This window comes from Anoplopoma fimbria, chromosome 11 (genome assembly GCF_027596085.1).
Source record: "Anoplopoma fimbria isolate UVic2021 breed Golden Eagle Sablefish chromosome 11, Afim_UVic_2022, whole genome shotgun sequence".
NCBI lineage: Eukaryota > Metazoa > Chordata > Actinopteri > Perciformes > Anoplopomatidae > Anoplopoma > Anoplopoma fimbria.
This window is the reverse complement of record NC_072459.1, coordinates 15,622,654-15,638,863: the sequence shown is the minus strand read 5'-3', so window position 1 is coordinate 15,638,863 and position 16,210 is coordinate 15,622,654. Positions and strand designations below refer to the sequence as shown.

Genomic DNA, 16,210 nt, shown 5'->3' with positions numbered 1-16,210 from the left:
CCTCTCTCTCTTTCTCACTCTCACTCTCAATCTCACTCTCTCTGTGTGTCTTACTCCCTGTCTGCCTCTCCCCCTCATGCTTAGCAACAAGCATGCACACATGAACACACTCAAACTCACCTGAGCTGAGCTTTTGAAATAGTTTCTGCAGGAAATAATTGGCCCCATTGGAGATGGCAGGTGATGGAAAGCATGAGGAGCACAGCTGGGGAGAACGAGTTCGGTGTGACGGAGGAGCCGCAAGAGAGCTCAACATTGGTGCGCATTCAAATGTATGCTGAACTCGAGAGGTGCGATATGATTTATGACCAAACTGAATGTATTGAGCGGACTCATGACTGATAGTGCAGATAAATGGACTCCTAAACACAAATGCTGTGTGACTGAATTATCTAAGCTGGACTGCAGCACTTGGTGCTTTTTTTTTTTCTGTGGTTCCACGGCTCGATAGCATTGACTTCCACTCTCTCTGTGGGCCGGTAATTAGTGAGACTGCTTGGTGCTCTTTAGCTTGTTCAGATTTCTCTCGGGGAATTCCACTTATTATCCGAGCACGGAAAGAGTGTTAACAAAAGAACCAGGGCTTTACATTCAAGGTAGCAGTGAGCACAATGGACCACGTAGAAGAAAATGTGTATCCATTCGTGCACTTGGACAAACGTGAGAGATTATCACATCCCCTCTCAGACCTTCGATTTCTTCAGCTATTCGCACGTGTTCAGCTTAACTTGCACAAAGATGGTGCGATGATTTGCATGAGTTGTGGTTGAAGAAACTTCCGTGAGAATTAAAGCAGTCGCCCACATGAGAGATTACAGTGACAAACAGTGACAGGCTCGACTTCTCCCTCCCCCTGACTCTCTTTCCCTCATCTGTCTCTCTTTATTCTCTCCATCCCTCCCTCGGCTCTCCTATTTCCAAAATCTGTATTCAATTCGGAGATGCTTTATGGGCATGACAGAAAACAATGCCGCGTTGCTGAGGCAAATTATCGTATTTATCTCTGCATCCATCTCCTTCTCTCTCTTTTCTCCCTATGAGAATTTAGCTTTCCAATTTGATTTAATTTGCTTTATTGGCATTGAGATTGCACAGCATCGCAAAAACATCTGAACAAATGAAGTTACCATTAAGCTCATTAAACTTGCTCTCGATTTCAGTCAATCCCTCCTTGTATCTCTCTTTCTTGCATACACAATCTAAGCATACATCCACTTAACCTATCTCTCTCTTTCATTCTCTCTTTATGGATGTCTCTTTCCTCTCAGATTTATGGAGTAAAGTCTGTTAGAGGCTGAGTTATGTCTGTCCTGAGCTCTGGCAGGATTCAGATGTCAGTTTGTGTAACCATCTTGGATGTTGGAAGTGTGGTGCCTTGGGCTAGTGGTCGGCAGCCCAGACTTGAGGAGGGGAAGGGAGGGGGGGTGTCCTGATGATGACCTCCCACCTACCTCATCCATGCACACTGGGCCTTACTGAGCTGTGAAATCCTTCCAGCCAAAAGGCAGAACTCGTTGGCTTATCTTGCCTAGAGCTTCGGCAGGAAATGGTGTTGGGTTTGTTCCAAAAAAAGAAAATACACATAATTGTCAGATCACCTCCACCTTAATAATTAAGTTAATTTAGCTGTGTACTAATTCATTCCTCATTCATCAATTGTTGCATTCTATCGGAAATCGCTTTTTCGGTTGTCGAAAAAAACATTTATTGAGGTAGTGCAGTTAGTGACAGTGTGGGCTCCGTGGTAGCTCTGAAAGCTTAATGGAGTAACACTGAAAAAGCGATTTCAGAGAGAATGCAAACGTCTGGGCTTAGCAAAAGGTCATTTTTTTTATGTTTGATTGCCAATCACTTTGTAACATATGAAAAAATTGTGATATCAAATAGCAAAACCTGCATGTTTAAATATTGCTTTTACAGTTTGAACTGCACGCTGCACGTGTGTTGCTTCACGTGTGAACAAGCATCTCTTAGAGACCATGGTGGAGCAATGGTCTCTGAGCAATGGTCTTTGTTTGGATTTGGCTGAAAAGTTTGACTTACTAGTCGACATCACAAACATTTGTGAAGACTTGGGAGGCTTAGTATTCCATCATCTTTGAGCTGAAAGGAATAATTATATTGCAAAACATGCACACACAGGAGCTGGAAGGAGGAGGAGGAGGCTGCAAGAGTTAGCACACCCATTGAAAGGCAGATGAACATCAGCAATCACATGATTTACTGGAAATATAAGGTGATTAAAAGGGCAACCATGGTTTCAGTTTAAGCAATCAAAAGCTGATGGCTGGAAACAACTTGAAAAAGTAAGTGTTCAGCTCTGAATAGTGATAATAATTCAACCCGGAGACAGTGAATTATTGCCTAATTTTTCATCCAGACAGTCAACCCTTACAAGATCGACCACGACTATGATGAGAATCTTCAATCTGATAATAAGGGGAGAAGATATTTTTGCCTTGACTGTGATATCAGATTATTGTTTTCGTAGTAATTTGCCTCTGCACTATACTTTTGCTCTGGTTTATGCTTTTAGATGCTTGTTTAAGAAAGGAGATGCACTTATGACTTCTGGTGACTAGTAGTTCTCTTGAATACCTATGTTGAATACACTTCCTGTAAGTCGCTTTGGATAAAAGCGTCTGCTAAATGACTGTAATGTAATGTAATGTAATCAGAGATTTAAAAAATAATAATTAGTTGCACGAATTCTCCTCGATGTTAACGCTTTTCCATCAAAACGCAGTAAGCGGTCTTCTTTGTGGTGTCTATGTGTGTTTGATTTCTCAGTGTTTGACATGAAAATATGTGCATTTTATGTGTAATGTTGCAAAGCTGTGACTATTTGTCTGCCAGGTTGTTCTATATGTGTATAGACATTGATCCTATGATTTCCCAGCACACATGCAGGCGAACATAGCACACATACTGTGACTCACATCTTGGCGAGCACGTCATCAAGAGGGCTCTGCTCTGTTCTGCTCTGTCTGCATTCTCCATTACCCACGCTCTCCTTTTGCCTTATTCCCTGATTCACATTGCGCACACATACACAAATGACACAGTAGCTCTGTGGGCGAGAGGAACTGAGCCGTGCCTGACTACTTTCTGGAGACCCCTTTTTTGGAGTTGAGATATGATAGGAGCAGGAGTAGCGAGTGGCAGGCAGCCAGTGGAGCCATGACGACCTGGTGGGATGGTTTGAGGTTTGGTGGGATGGGGAGGATGTGGGCCAGTGGGTAGTGAAAGAGGCAGTATGTCCAGGGTCCCAAAGGAAGACCTTGAGGGGAGAGATCCATCCTCCATGTGTTCAAAAACAGCTTGAGCAGCTCAGTATGATATTGTAATTTTCAGTTGGTTTTGCTTGTACTTTCTGACATAACAAGAGATCAAGCAGCATAGTAAGCCCTTGGGGTATTTGTTGGGGTGCTTGTGTTGCACCCATACAAACACACACACCCTCCGGAGATGAAGCCGGCAGTAGTTTTGATAGTGCTGCATTCCAGGACACTCAGCGGACCGTGGAGTACAGGAAAGGCAACCAAATGTTATTGGTTTTAGATTATAAGATGCTATCAACATAACATTGGGAAGATAATGATTATAGAATTATACAAAGATAGGAATTTTATGAAAATATCTTGTGAATTGTGCCCTGCAGTACCATTTTAAAGAGTTACTTTTTAAATACTCCACTCAGTGGGGCACTGCAGTGTAAGAGGCAACCTGAGAACTCATGTTGCATGAATTGCCTCCCTGCTCATTTTTTGCAAGTCCATGTAAATATCAAGTATCAATTGGCAAACTGTATTTGCCCCTAAAAATGGATGTACTCCAACGTTACTCGAGGTCACAATTTTATTGTGGGTTACAAGTCTGAATGAAATACATTTTTTCAATTAATTTTCTTGAGGGTGGCTTTATTTGATGGGAAAATAGGATAGGCATATATAAGCTTAATGCTTCTGCCTATGCCTTTCCAGTTATATTGTATACTATATTATATACAGGCTGTATACATTGTATTGTGTGTGATGACTGAATAAAAAAAACTAACTAACTAACTAACAATAAAATATTGCTAACATTGTAAGCAATAATATCCAGAACTTATAATTCAACAACAGAGTACATCCGTATTGTAAAATTACACTGGGTCTCCTACTCACGACAGCTTAGAACTTTCTATAATTTATCACAACACTGTCAGTCTCTCAAACTCAGACATGCTCACAAGTCTGCCCTGGAGTGAAGTCCACCATGTCCTACTGCCTATTGCGCCTAGCATCAGGGTGTGACAAAAGTCACGGGAGGTAGAGAGAGTGTGACATACCCCTGCCCTTCAGATGATGTTGGGGGACACGTCTCACAGCCTGCCCCGTGTCCGTCTGCGTCACCCTTCCATCAGGGAGTGTTTGACCCAGCCCAGAGCAACCACTGTCACCACGGGAGAGGGGAAGGGGGAGGTGTTGAGGACTACCAAAATACCCTCTCATCACAGCAGCAATAGGCAGCCAAGCCAGAAGCTATTGAGCACAAAATACTGACATCTTTATCAGGAAAGACCCCAGGGGCTGTGAATAGTGAGAGTGCAAATCAAGGGGGAAAAATGGCTTCATGCAAGATATTACAGAGACAGTAATAAAATAATTGTTGGAAGGTCATTTAAACTTTCACAAAATGTTTCTCTTCTTTGGCCTTGACCTTTGTTTTTTAAGCATACACTGTACATCCACAACACACATATCATTACCCAGACAAGTGATTAGTCATTTAACTGTAGATCACCAGCCAAATGATTTTGCATTCAAATCCCTTGAATATAATACATTTTCATTTGTGTGTTAAATGACCCCTAACAGACACATTCTGCCTAGTTGGTTTTGATTGAGAGGCTGGAGCTGAGCAGTGTGTCATCCAACCTGGCTGTCCAGCTAATTGTAACAGCATGTTAATGAGACACAAGATTACCGTTGCACTCTTTGACCCTTTATGGCTGCAGGACTTCCCTAAAGAAGGCCTGGAAACAATCAGACATGAACAGATCTCCCCCTCTTGCCACTTTCTCAGTCAGCTTTCTGTCTCACAGAGCTCTCTTCACAAATCCCCAATACCCCTGTCAATGTAGACGTCCATCTGGCTGATTTTTGCAAATGGCAGAAGATCAAACCAGATGAGAGACCAACTGTGTTTTGGGACTGCTTTAAAAATAGGCTAGAGTTCTCTAGTTTTCTCTCTCGTGAGGTGAAAAAAGCAGGCTAGTGAAATAAAACAGCCGGACATTAAGGTTGAAATGTGACCTCTAGATCACAGCCTCAAGATTTATCTTCCTCTACAAGCAATATGATGTATTGGGGGCGGATGATTTATTGGAGGAATCAAGAGCATGACAAAATGAGACAAAGATAGGATTAGCATCAATGCGTTGGACTCTATGCCTCTCATGAGAATTGGTTGACAAGTTCTTTACACTCCAAGGTTACCTCCGTTAAAGAGTTGGAATTGTGTTATCCTCCAGCTGAACCAATAATACCCTTCCTTACCCTCACAGTCTTGGCAAGGGGTACCTGCATTAACATGTGCCTGGGCGTCTTGGCATAGGCTCTCACAACAATTGCATGCAAATACTTTATTGAGAGAGAGAAAAAGAAATGCCTGAATGACTGTTTTTTAACATAATAAGCAACCCTTATGACCTGGGTGGTCCCAGAATCATCGGGGACACAGCACACCATCTGGTTTCAGACCAGTGGGGCAACTAGAATGTCCAAAAGCTATTTGCATCCACATCTTTTACAGATTACAGATTTGTAAAATATGATATTGAGTACTTAAGTGATGGGTAAAGAGATAGAGGTCGTAAAACAAGAGCGATGATCATGTCATATCTTCAGCTTTGCATCAAGTGGTGCTCATTAATCGTGATGATGTGCCGGGTGTCAGCTGGCTCGGACCGTCAGGTAGAAGATGAATGGTCTTGAGGGATTTCACTGGGACTAGAGTTGAACCATGCTCGGGGGAGATCCATCAGACCTGTATAGGCAGTCGCTGTCATGGAGACTAAGACATACTCATTCCTCCGTAGCCCTGGGGCCCTCTGGCTTTTCTTTCTTCAAACCAAAAACGCTCAACAGTTAGGTAACAAGGAACAAAACTAAGATTAGTTTACTTTGGTTACCTTTTTTTCATATTTGAGGTATTGCAAGTGATCAAGCATCAACAGTGACACTTACTGTGGTAAAAGATAGTTTTCCCGAAGTTCTTCTTAAAGAGAATTTGTCCTCTTTTTGAGTTTCAACAAGGACAGTCTCACAAGCTTTATGTATAGACTTTTAAATATGTAACAGTCATTTTTGGATTGGTTTAGTTTTGATTTTGATGTACTGTTTCTATGTGATGTGCATTTTTCAGTAAGCCTATTTTCCAAGCCCTTAACCAGGCCATCTGCATTCAGGCTATCTAGCTAACCACAGCCTTGTGTAGAAATGGGGCAGTGCTGTCTGTCTGCTTTCTGCCAGCCAGGCACACAACCTAAAAGCTGCAAAAGTTCAGGTTCGCCATGGCAGGTGGTGTGTGGCACATCTGTTTTATTTCTTTCCCAAGTTTGGCTTTTGCCTTAGAGCATTTCACATTTCAATGGCTTTGGAATTGGCTGGCAAGAAATGTATTTATGAGAGGTAGCCCACAGGATGATTATTTAACCACATTTCATTTACAGTTAAAAGGTAACTTGAAACCAATTTAAAAAAGCCCTTAACTCTGTTTGAGAGATGAAACCATTTTGACTTGAGCCAAGTCAAAATCGTATCTCTGCTTTTGTACCCTATCATTACAGCAAGCAGCCCCGTTTAAAAAAGAAACAGACCTCATGCATTACATTATATTACAAATCTGTCTCAAGGGAAGACCCCAGAAGTAACTCTGCCTTTACAGGAAGTTGTGCAATTTAAAACATGAGCTGAATAATTAAACACAGAGATGTGCATTTTAAATTAGCATATCATTATCTCTGAGGCTATTGGCCAGTCAACAATATATTATATAAAGATTGTTTTTTGCCATTTAAAAGTCAAATGTCAAAGAAGACGCTTCATCATGCCCGTCCACCACTGTGTCCCATCTCCATAAAATTGGCTCTAGCATGTTGGCTCACTCATGGAGAGAAAAAGAAGATTTCCACTAAGCTTTTGAGAACTGGGTGTTTAATGGCAACCCGTTAATATAATCATATTATGTTATGTTAGTCATGTTAATGCATTCATTTTCTTTTAGGATTACATTTGCACATATCAATATAGGTGTAGAGTCACTCTGTAATGAAATGGCTAACTCAGTCTTTGTCTCTTTTCTCATCTTCTATACATTATAATCTCACTGTAGTGTTCACTACTGTTCAGATAAAAGATACAAAGATACAATGTCTAACCAAGAAATCCTTCTCTACCCCAACCCTCCCCACCCCGTTCTGTTTCCAGGATGGTTCCAAACAGAGACAAAAAAAAACGGTGTCCTTCAGCTCAATGCCAAGTGACCGCAAGATCAACAGCACAGCTGCATGCATGGCCTTCATGATGGAGGGTTGTGAGATGAAGAAGGTGCGCTCCAACTCACGCATGTACAACCGTTACTTCCTGCTTGATCCAGACATGCACTGGCTCCGTTGGGAGCCATCCAAGAAGGATTCCGAGAAGGCGAAACTGGAGATCAAGGGCATTAAGGAGGTCCGTTTGGGAAAGAAAACTCCAGTTCTGCGCAGCAATGGTCTCTCAGATCAGTTCCCTGATGAATGCGCCTTCTCAATCATATATGGGGATAACTATGAGTCCTTAGATTTGGTGGCCAGTACAGCAGATGTTGTCAGCACCTGGGTGATGGGCCTGAGGTATCTGGTGTCTTATGGCCGGCACACCGTGGACATGGTGGAACCCAGCCAACCGAGTCTCCGAACGTCTTGGATTGGCTCAGTGTTTGAGCTAGCAGATATGGAAAAGGAAGGACACATAGACCTGTTCAGGGCCACCCAGATAATCAAGGGGCTCAATCCTGGAATGAAAGAATCGAGGATTGAGCTGAAGTTCAAGGAACTCCAGAAAGCTAAAGACCAATACGGTGAGGCGATTAACGCGGACACCTTTGTGGAGGCCTACTGTGAGCTCTGCACACGACCAGAGATCTTCTTCCTACTGGTACAGTTCTCCAGTAACAAGGAGTATCTGGACAGTAAAGATCTGATGCTCTTTGTGGACGTGGAGCAAGGTGTGGAGAGTGTAACAGAGGACATGTGCAGGGATATTGTTCAGAAATTTGAGCCATCTGCTGAAGGTAGGGAGAGGGCCTACCTCTCCATTGATGGCTTTACACACTACCTCCTCTCCTCTGAATGCCACATCTTTGACCCCCAGCACAAACATGTGTGCCAGGATATGACCCAGCCTCTGTCCCACTATTACATCAACTCATCCCATAATGCCTCTCTTCTGGAAGATCATTTTTGGGGTTCGTCAGACATCAGCAACTACATCCGAGCTCTAAGAATGGGCTGTCGCAGCATTGAGGTCATTGTATGGGACGGCCCTGATAATGAACCAGTGGTTTATGTGGGTAGTTCTGTAGCCTCACATCTTGCTTTATCTAAAGTCCTGGATATCATAAACCAGTATGCTTTTGAGAGCTCTGAGTATCCCCTGATTCTCTGCTTAGTGACCCACTGCTGCATCCCCCAGCAAAGGGTCATGGCACAGCATGTGAAGAAGATTCTTGGAGACAAGCTGTTCCTTGAACTCCCCAACAAGGAGGAAAACTACCTACCCTCCCCTGAAAAACTCAAAGGTAAAATCCTCATCAAGGGCAAGAGGCTTCCGCCGAACTGTACTGACGCTGAAGGTGATGTGACAGATGAGGAGGAGGGTCTGGAAATGTCTCGAAGAGTTGGAGCTGATGAGAAGGACCAGCTAAATGGCTTAGGTTACAGAAGACTCAGACTGTGCAGGGAGCTCTCTGATCTTGTATCTCTCTGCAAGTCAGTCCAGTTTAGGGACTTTGAGATCTCAAAAAGAGACCAAAAATACTGGGAGATTTGCTCCTTCAATGAGGTAGATGCAAATAGGTTTGCCAATGAGTTCCCAGAGGAATTTGTCTGTTATAACAAGCGCTTTCTCTCCAGGGTATATCCCACACCTATGAGAATTGATGCCAGCAACATGAATCCCCAGGATTTCTGGAAGTGTGGCTGCCAGATTGTGGCCATGAACTACCAGACGCCAGGCCTGATGATGGATCTCAACCTAGGCTGGTTCAGGCAGAATGGCAACTGTGGGTATGTTTTGCGCCCAGCCATCATGAGGGAGGAGGTGTCCTACTTCAGTGCCAATGCTCGGGACTCGCTTCCAGGGGTGTCTGCTCAGCTTCTTCACATCAAGATTATCAGTGGGCAGAATCTGCCAAAGCCACGAGGCTCTGCAGCTAAGGGTGATGTGGTTGAGCCCTACATATATGTGGAGATCCACGGCATCCCAGCTGACTGTGCTGAGCAAAGAACCAAGACTGTGTCCCAGAATGGTGACAACCCTATTTTTGATGAGAGTTTTGAATTCCAGATCAATTTACCGGAACTTGCAGTACTGCGCTTTGTGGTGCTGGATGACGATTACATTGGAGATGAGTTCATTGGCCAGTACACCATCCCATTTGAGTGCCTACAGCCAGGCTATAGACATGTCCCCCTACAATCTCTGACGGGAGAGTTCTTACCCAACACCACTCTGTTTGTCCACGTTGCCATCACCAACAGACGGGGAGGAGGAAAGGCGCATAAGAGGGGTCTTTCTGTCAGGAAGGGTAGGAAGGCCCGGGAGTACACCACCACCAAGACTACAGGGATCAAAGTAGTGGACGAGCTCTTCAGAGCTTCCACCCAGCCCCTCAGGGAGGCTACTGACCTCAGAGAAAATGTGCAGGTAAGAAACCACATACTTAAGTTATTTATGAAACCTATTCACAAAACCATTACCTATATTAGGTGTGGCACATTGGGTTGTGTAAAGACAGGGTTTCGTTTGGAAGTGTTTTTTCACATTCTGGTAAAGCGTTTATGATGCTGATCACATAGTTATTAATCAATAGATGCTAAATTGCTTCATAGAGCTCATGAGCTCAGCAACTGGTTGTCAGCTATTCAGCACCTGATTTCTTTACCAAGAATGTCCATGAGACCAGGGATGCGGCATCATTTTCCACACCTCAGTATAGTTGATTAGAGTTTGTTTTTTTACATATGGGTCAACTAAAACTACAAAGGAGAAGTGCTCATAATTGCATTTTAAAATATCTTAAAACGTATCCAGCAAGACAGCGTCAAGGGATGCCCAGGCAAACAAACACAACGATAACGTTAACCATGTCCTTGACAGCTAGGAGAAAACATGTATATGTTAATTTAGTTTTTTTATTAGTCATTTATTAAATATATAAAATATCCATCCATCCATCTTCCTCCGCTTATCTGGGGCCGGGTCGCGGGGCCAGTAAGCTAAGGAGGTCCTCCAGACCCCGAGGCATTCCCAGGCCAGACGAGATATTTGTTTTGTTATGGGTCTACCCCGGGGGCCTCTTGCCAGTATATAAAATATGAATGTATTAATTATTATGAATTATTGTCTCATTTAAAGTAAAATAGACAATAAGGCATGGTATGATTTAGGGCGTGTTTACTTTGTGAATGACTTGGAGTTGTCTGTTTTTTGTCTTAGGACTTTGTTTACAATTCATGAAAGTAAATTCCCTACAAATGTCTTGTTTAGCATTTGATTGTATTTAGCTTCACCTTCAAATGTAACTTCTGGTTGCATAAAACCAAGCAAGTGACGGCCAAGATGCCAAACTTGACGCTTCACCACCGTGGTCCAACTCCAGGCTTCAAAGCCGAAGTCCACAAACCAACTTCATGGTGACTAGATCCACTTCTCATACACAGTCAATGCAGTTGACCAGAAAAAAATGGCAAAACAGGAAGTGACTCAGTTTATGACATTAATATAGTACAGTAGGTGTGTTTCTTTTTTGTATTTCTGATTTTAATTGCCTGCATATAGGCCTTAATACTGAATCTATCTAGGATTTCTTCATAAAGGATATTGCTTTATTTTGTATACTAGACAATCAGAATACCAAAGATGTTTTTTAAAATTCAGGCAAATTTGAAAAAAACTAAATGAATGAATCAATAGTGAGGAACAAGTTGCATGGCACTTGGTGCAATACTGTAGAACTCCTCTAGATGATCAAATGATGAATAGTAACCATGATGTGTCATTTTGTTGTAAAGACTGAAGGGTGTGATAGGAAACTTGTCTATTTAGAGGGCCAGGCTCTTGTCTTTTCTGACAGATAACAACATTAAAATGCTGTACACGACTCCATCAACAAAGCTTTTTCAACCTAGGAAAATGTGATAATAGAATTGTGTTAAACAGATAAGTAATCAAATGCAATTTATTTATTTTTTTGCTTCTTAAAATGTATGTAATAGTGATTTGACAATCAAGTAACCAAACAAGATTACTTGCATTCTTAAATTCTCAACAAAAAAAAAAATACAATGAAGAAGTGAGCAAAATAATAACTTTATAGATATGGTGGTAGGTTGAAAAATCAGAATACTGTTTGTCTTTTCTAATTTCCTTGTGCAGGAGTCAATGCTAGAAAGATGCAGCAAAATCAAATATATAATGTTTCTATATAAGGAGAAATACAGTTAGACGGGCTCATGTGTATTCCTCCAGAAGCTAATCTAGCACACAACTTTTTATGCATCAGGTCATAAATACCAAGGTCTGTCCATCTGTCTTCAGTAAGCATTAACCTAAGTCTAATGGCACAGCAAACAAAAGACCAGACCAAACTAAATAAGCAGAGATGCGATTAGAGATCCTGTGGCATGCTGTCATACATTTTTCAGTTGTGGAAATAGGAAATGATCTGAAAGAGGACATCATTTTCCTCTCCAAGACCCCAACACAGAGAGAAATTGGTTTCTGTTTTGGAGGTGAAATTGATCCTGTAATTTGTGAGGCAGTAACATTAGAGCCTGAATGGGATATGCGTAAGGTAATTTCAGGAAAATCTTTGGAAATAAAAGTGTGATTACAAACAAATAATGAACAATCCTGGCCAAAGTGTTTCCTCACTAGGTAAAATAGTATAGCATTTGGCCCAATCAAAGTGTTGCTTGTTTGAATATATAAATGTGTGACAAATTGATACCTCAGCTGTTCGTCATGATTAGGTCCTTGTCTTTTCTCGGGTGTGAGTCAGCATGCTAGCATTTAATGAATAAGACATGAAATATGGCTTACTGTGAAGACAACCCCGTCATTCTGACACAGCCTTAGCAAACATGTTCTAACGTTTGTATAACTACAATCAACTAATTTATGGTACATATGTGATAATCAAAAGCATGTTACATGTCACAGCTGACACTGTCTGTTCTGTAACTTTGAATTATCTCTCATAACATATGGCTTCGGAGAGGAATATTAAGGCATATTTAAAGAAATGGCAGTGGATCAAACAACACAGACACCACAGCCGCTGCCAAAAACGCAATATCCTCTGGTTTGAAATGTAAATTTTTCTTTTTGAAATGCAGAGATAAAGGTTGATGAAATGAAAGAGGTGAAGTTGAGAGGAAGGCTTTAAAGAGGATAAATAAAAAATAAGGCCTTTGCCATTTAAATGTAGAAAATGGACATTGGTTAAAGCTTTGTAGAGGCCAGCTGTGTGGAGCCTGATGCCTTTAATCTGAAGGGAGCTGGAGGGCAGAAGTGGGGCCTGTGGCCAACAACCCACAAGGCACAACAACCAGGCCAGTTCTGGAGGCTTCCCCACCTCTGACTTGAAGCCAAGATTAGACGTTAACCCGAGAAAGAAAAATGCCTGATATCATGGCACACAACCTTGGCCATGAAAGAACCGCACACACTAAAACACTCAATTAGTTATGTCTCCTCACTAAGCTCTTATAAGACTCCTTTTATCCTGAAACAGCCAAGCTTCCAGGTGGTCGGCTTTAAACAATGCCAGAAAGTGTGTTTGACTATTCAATTGAGTGACAAGATCCATGAACATTGACCAGTGGGCAGATATTATAGGTTGCCATGTTTTGTTCGTGGATCTAGGCAGCAAATGTATTATTTCTGTGGGGGACTTGAATTAAGTCTTCTCCGGAGTGCTGCTGCCCATGAACCTTAAGTGTTGGTGGAGGTGGAGGCGAGCTGCCAGCCTGGAGTTTCTTTTTATTTGCTGAACAGTGTGTGTTTGTGTGCAATCATACGCACAATGACCACCACTCAATTCTCTGGACCGGAGCGAAGCAGAGGGAAACACAGATTGAAGCAGAAAGAGAGAGAGAGGGGTGCAAACAGAAACAAAAGCAGTGTTGTAACTGGACACAGAGCTATCATTTGGGGAATGTTAGAAGGGGAGTAAAGTGGGGGGAAGGGTGTAATTAAAAACCCAGCCTCTCATTGGTGTTTTTTTTTTTTTTTTTTGCACCATGGCTTGGAAACAGTATAGCTTTTATTGCACAACAATTATTGAATAAAACATACACCCATGTGGTCCCATGCACACATGCGTGGAACATTACAGAGCATAATGAATGCTAATAACTCTGACTCAGACCACACAGAGACAATAACACATGCAGTCACACACATGCTCGTAGCTCTCACACACCAGGTTTAATCCAGCGCCCCAGAGCTGTCCCGCTTCCACCATTGTGTTTGCTCCCGTGGCTGTGCTCAATGGTGTCAACTGTGGTTGAGGTACAGCATACAGATTTTGTCTGCGTCCCCTGGCCAGCCTCTCCGTCTGCAGAATGGCCGGGCCCTGTGGTGACAGCACATCCTCTGGGGTGGGGGTGGTGGGGTGGAATTTTTCTGGAGGTCTAACCCAGGGAGACAGCTGGTTCCCACACTGCACTGAGTGCCGAGTGTGTGGACGGATTTCTGGGTACCAACACTGGCACTCTCATCAAGCGCTCTTACCTGCCTTGTGTTTTCAATGATTCTTATCATTTTGTTTATTTATTTAATTTTTTAGCAGGGATATTCCCCATTGAGATTCAGAATCTATTTTTTATTTTTATTTTTTTTTTTAGCAGGGATATTCCCCATTGAGATTCAGAATCTCTTTTCTTTTTTTTTAGGGAGTCCTGGCCAAGACTGCAGCATAAAAAGTTTCAAATAAGACAACTAGATCGTCAGTTTTAATCACCCTCACTCTTTGCATTCTTTGAGACTGCTCTTTTGAACTCCTTCTCTTTCACTGTCCCCTTCTCTTCTCTCACCTCTCTCACGCTCTCCTTTTTTGGCTGTGTTAAAACCAAGTTAACAAATGTGGTGCCGTGTGAAAAACAGTGGGCCTGGTTTTGTTGCTTGAATTCCCATGCTGGCAGAAGAATGAATGATATGCTGTGAGAGGCAGTTGCCTGGTTGCTGGGGCTGCAAAGCCTTTGAACCCAGACGTGCAGAAACTCTGGTTTCGGTGGACTGAAAAACAGGCTGGCTGCTCAGAAACTTTGCATCTGCTCTATTGTGAGACTTGTGCCGTTCCAACAAATGATCAAATTGGAAAAAAAACAAAGGACACTGTTCACCAATTTCAGGTTGATGAAGGCAACGTCATTGCTGTGCAGAAATCTTACTAGACGGTAAATCAATGTCCTATTAGTTCTAAATCTCAGAACAAAAACAAATTAGGTTTTTTTGGGGAGATAACGGAAGGTGTACGAGTCAAAGTCTTCTGAAAGGTTTGACTAGTTATATCAGCTCACAGTGCTTGCAGTCTTTGTCACTTTCTTTGATGACACATTCTATTTATTTGATATATGCGTCCTACACATCAGGAGTAATTTGGGGTTCAGTGTCTTGCTCAAGGACACATGTGGAGAGGAGGAACTTGAGAATCAGATGACTAACTTTGTGATTGATGACAGAACCGTGCTAGCTGAGCTACAGCTTCCCCTTTTTGCTGTCAGTACTATATTAAATAAACAGGACATGTTTAGATGGATTTCTTTATTTATCTAGCAGCATAGAGCTAAAATGGTCAGTGGTCGATGTGGTAACAGGAACATAGGTAGAAGAATGCTTTGGTATTTCCTTAATTTATATATTTTTGGCAGTGAGAGGAGAAAGATAAACACAAAGTTACGTGAAGAGAAGGGAGAGAAAAGGGGAGGAGGGATTTAGTAAGAGAAGGTCAGGTGACTGAATGTACGTAGCACCTTTAGGCCGGTCAGAAGTTTGTCTCCGGAGCCCCTGGGCTGTTGAATGGACAAACTGACGTTATGGGAACCTGATTTACTGTCACCAAGACAAACACTCTGCTATCTTATCTCCTTTCTGTCCTGAGGGGAGTGTCACAATCCCTCTCATTAAATCTCCTGACTCAAGGTCATAAGCATAAAGTGGTAGCAATATTTGCCATTCCATCAGGACCACAATCACCTCATTTGCCGAGCACAATAACTCTACATCAATTCGTCTTAGTGGCTTCGGTTGCTTTGGTGTTGTAGGGACATCTAAGAGTTCAGAGCACAAGGACATACAGAATATGTATGTCTTATTTCTTTATTTAAATATCCTGGTGATTTTAACACTTACTTTTAATTAATGCTGCTTCTCAGAGCAACTTAAAACCAGTGAACAGCTATTAAATAAAAATAAAAATGGACACCAATTCAGCACAGAGTTGATTATTTTCACTTATGCCTTTCTATGTGTTCATACCCAAATTCTTCATTGTGTTTTGTTTTTTTTCACCCAGAATGCCTTGGTGTCCTTCAAGGAGCTCTGTGGCCTGACCCCGGCGGCCAACATGAAGCAGTGTATCCTGACTGTGTCCACCTGGCTGATGAACAGCGAGCGGTCACTGAGGGTTACCGTGGACCTGAGCGAGACTTACCCCACCATGGAAGCTCAGGGTCCTGTGCCTGAGCTGCTTCGCAAAGTGCTCAATGCCTACGACATGGTAAAAACACTGCACACACGCAAAAGAGTGTACTTGATGCTGTCAGGCAAACAGAAATGCCTACAATGCCGTTGTGAACGACTAAGTATGGTATTACACATAAGGGCAATCTTTTAAACAAACTGTTTTCAGAAATTCTTGTAAAAATAAATAAAATATTGAATTTCAAATTCAG

General features: G+C 42.2%; 1 protein-coding gene across 1 annotated transcript in view; it reads left to right on the top strand.

Moving 5' to 3' along the window:
• Positions 1-16,210, top strand: part of plcl5 (phospholipase C like 5) — a 68,666-nt gene that overhangs the window by 34,097 nt on the left and 18,359 nt on the right. Inside the window, exons 2-3 of the mRNA XM_054607911.1 lie at positions 7,476-9,956; positions 15,832-16,035. Of these exons, the coding sequence (XP_054463886.1) occupies positions 7,476-9,956; positions 15,832-16,035 (2,685 nt within the window). The remainder of the gene's footprint in view (positions 1-7,475; positions 9,957-15,831; positions 16,036-16,210) is intronic.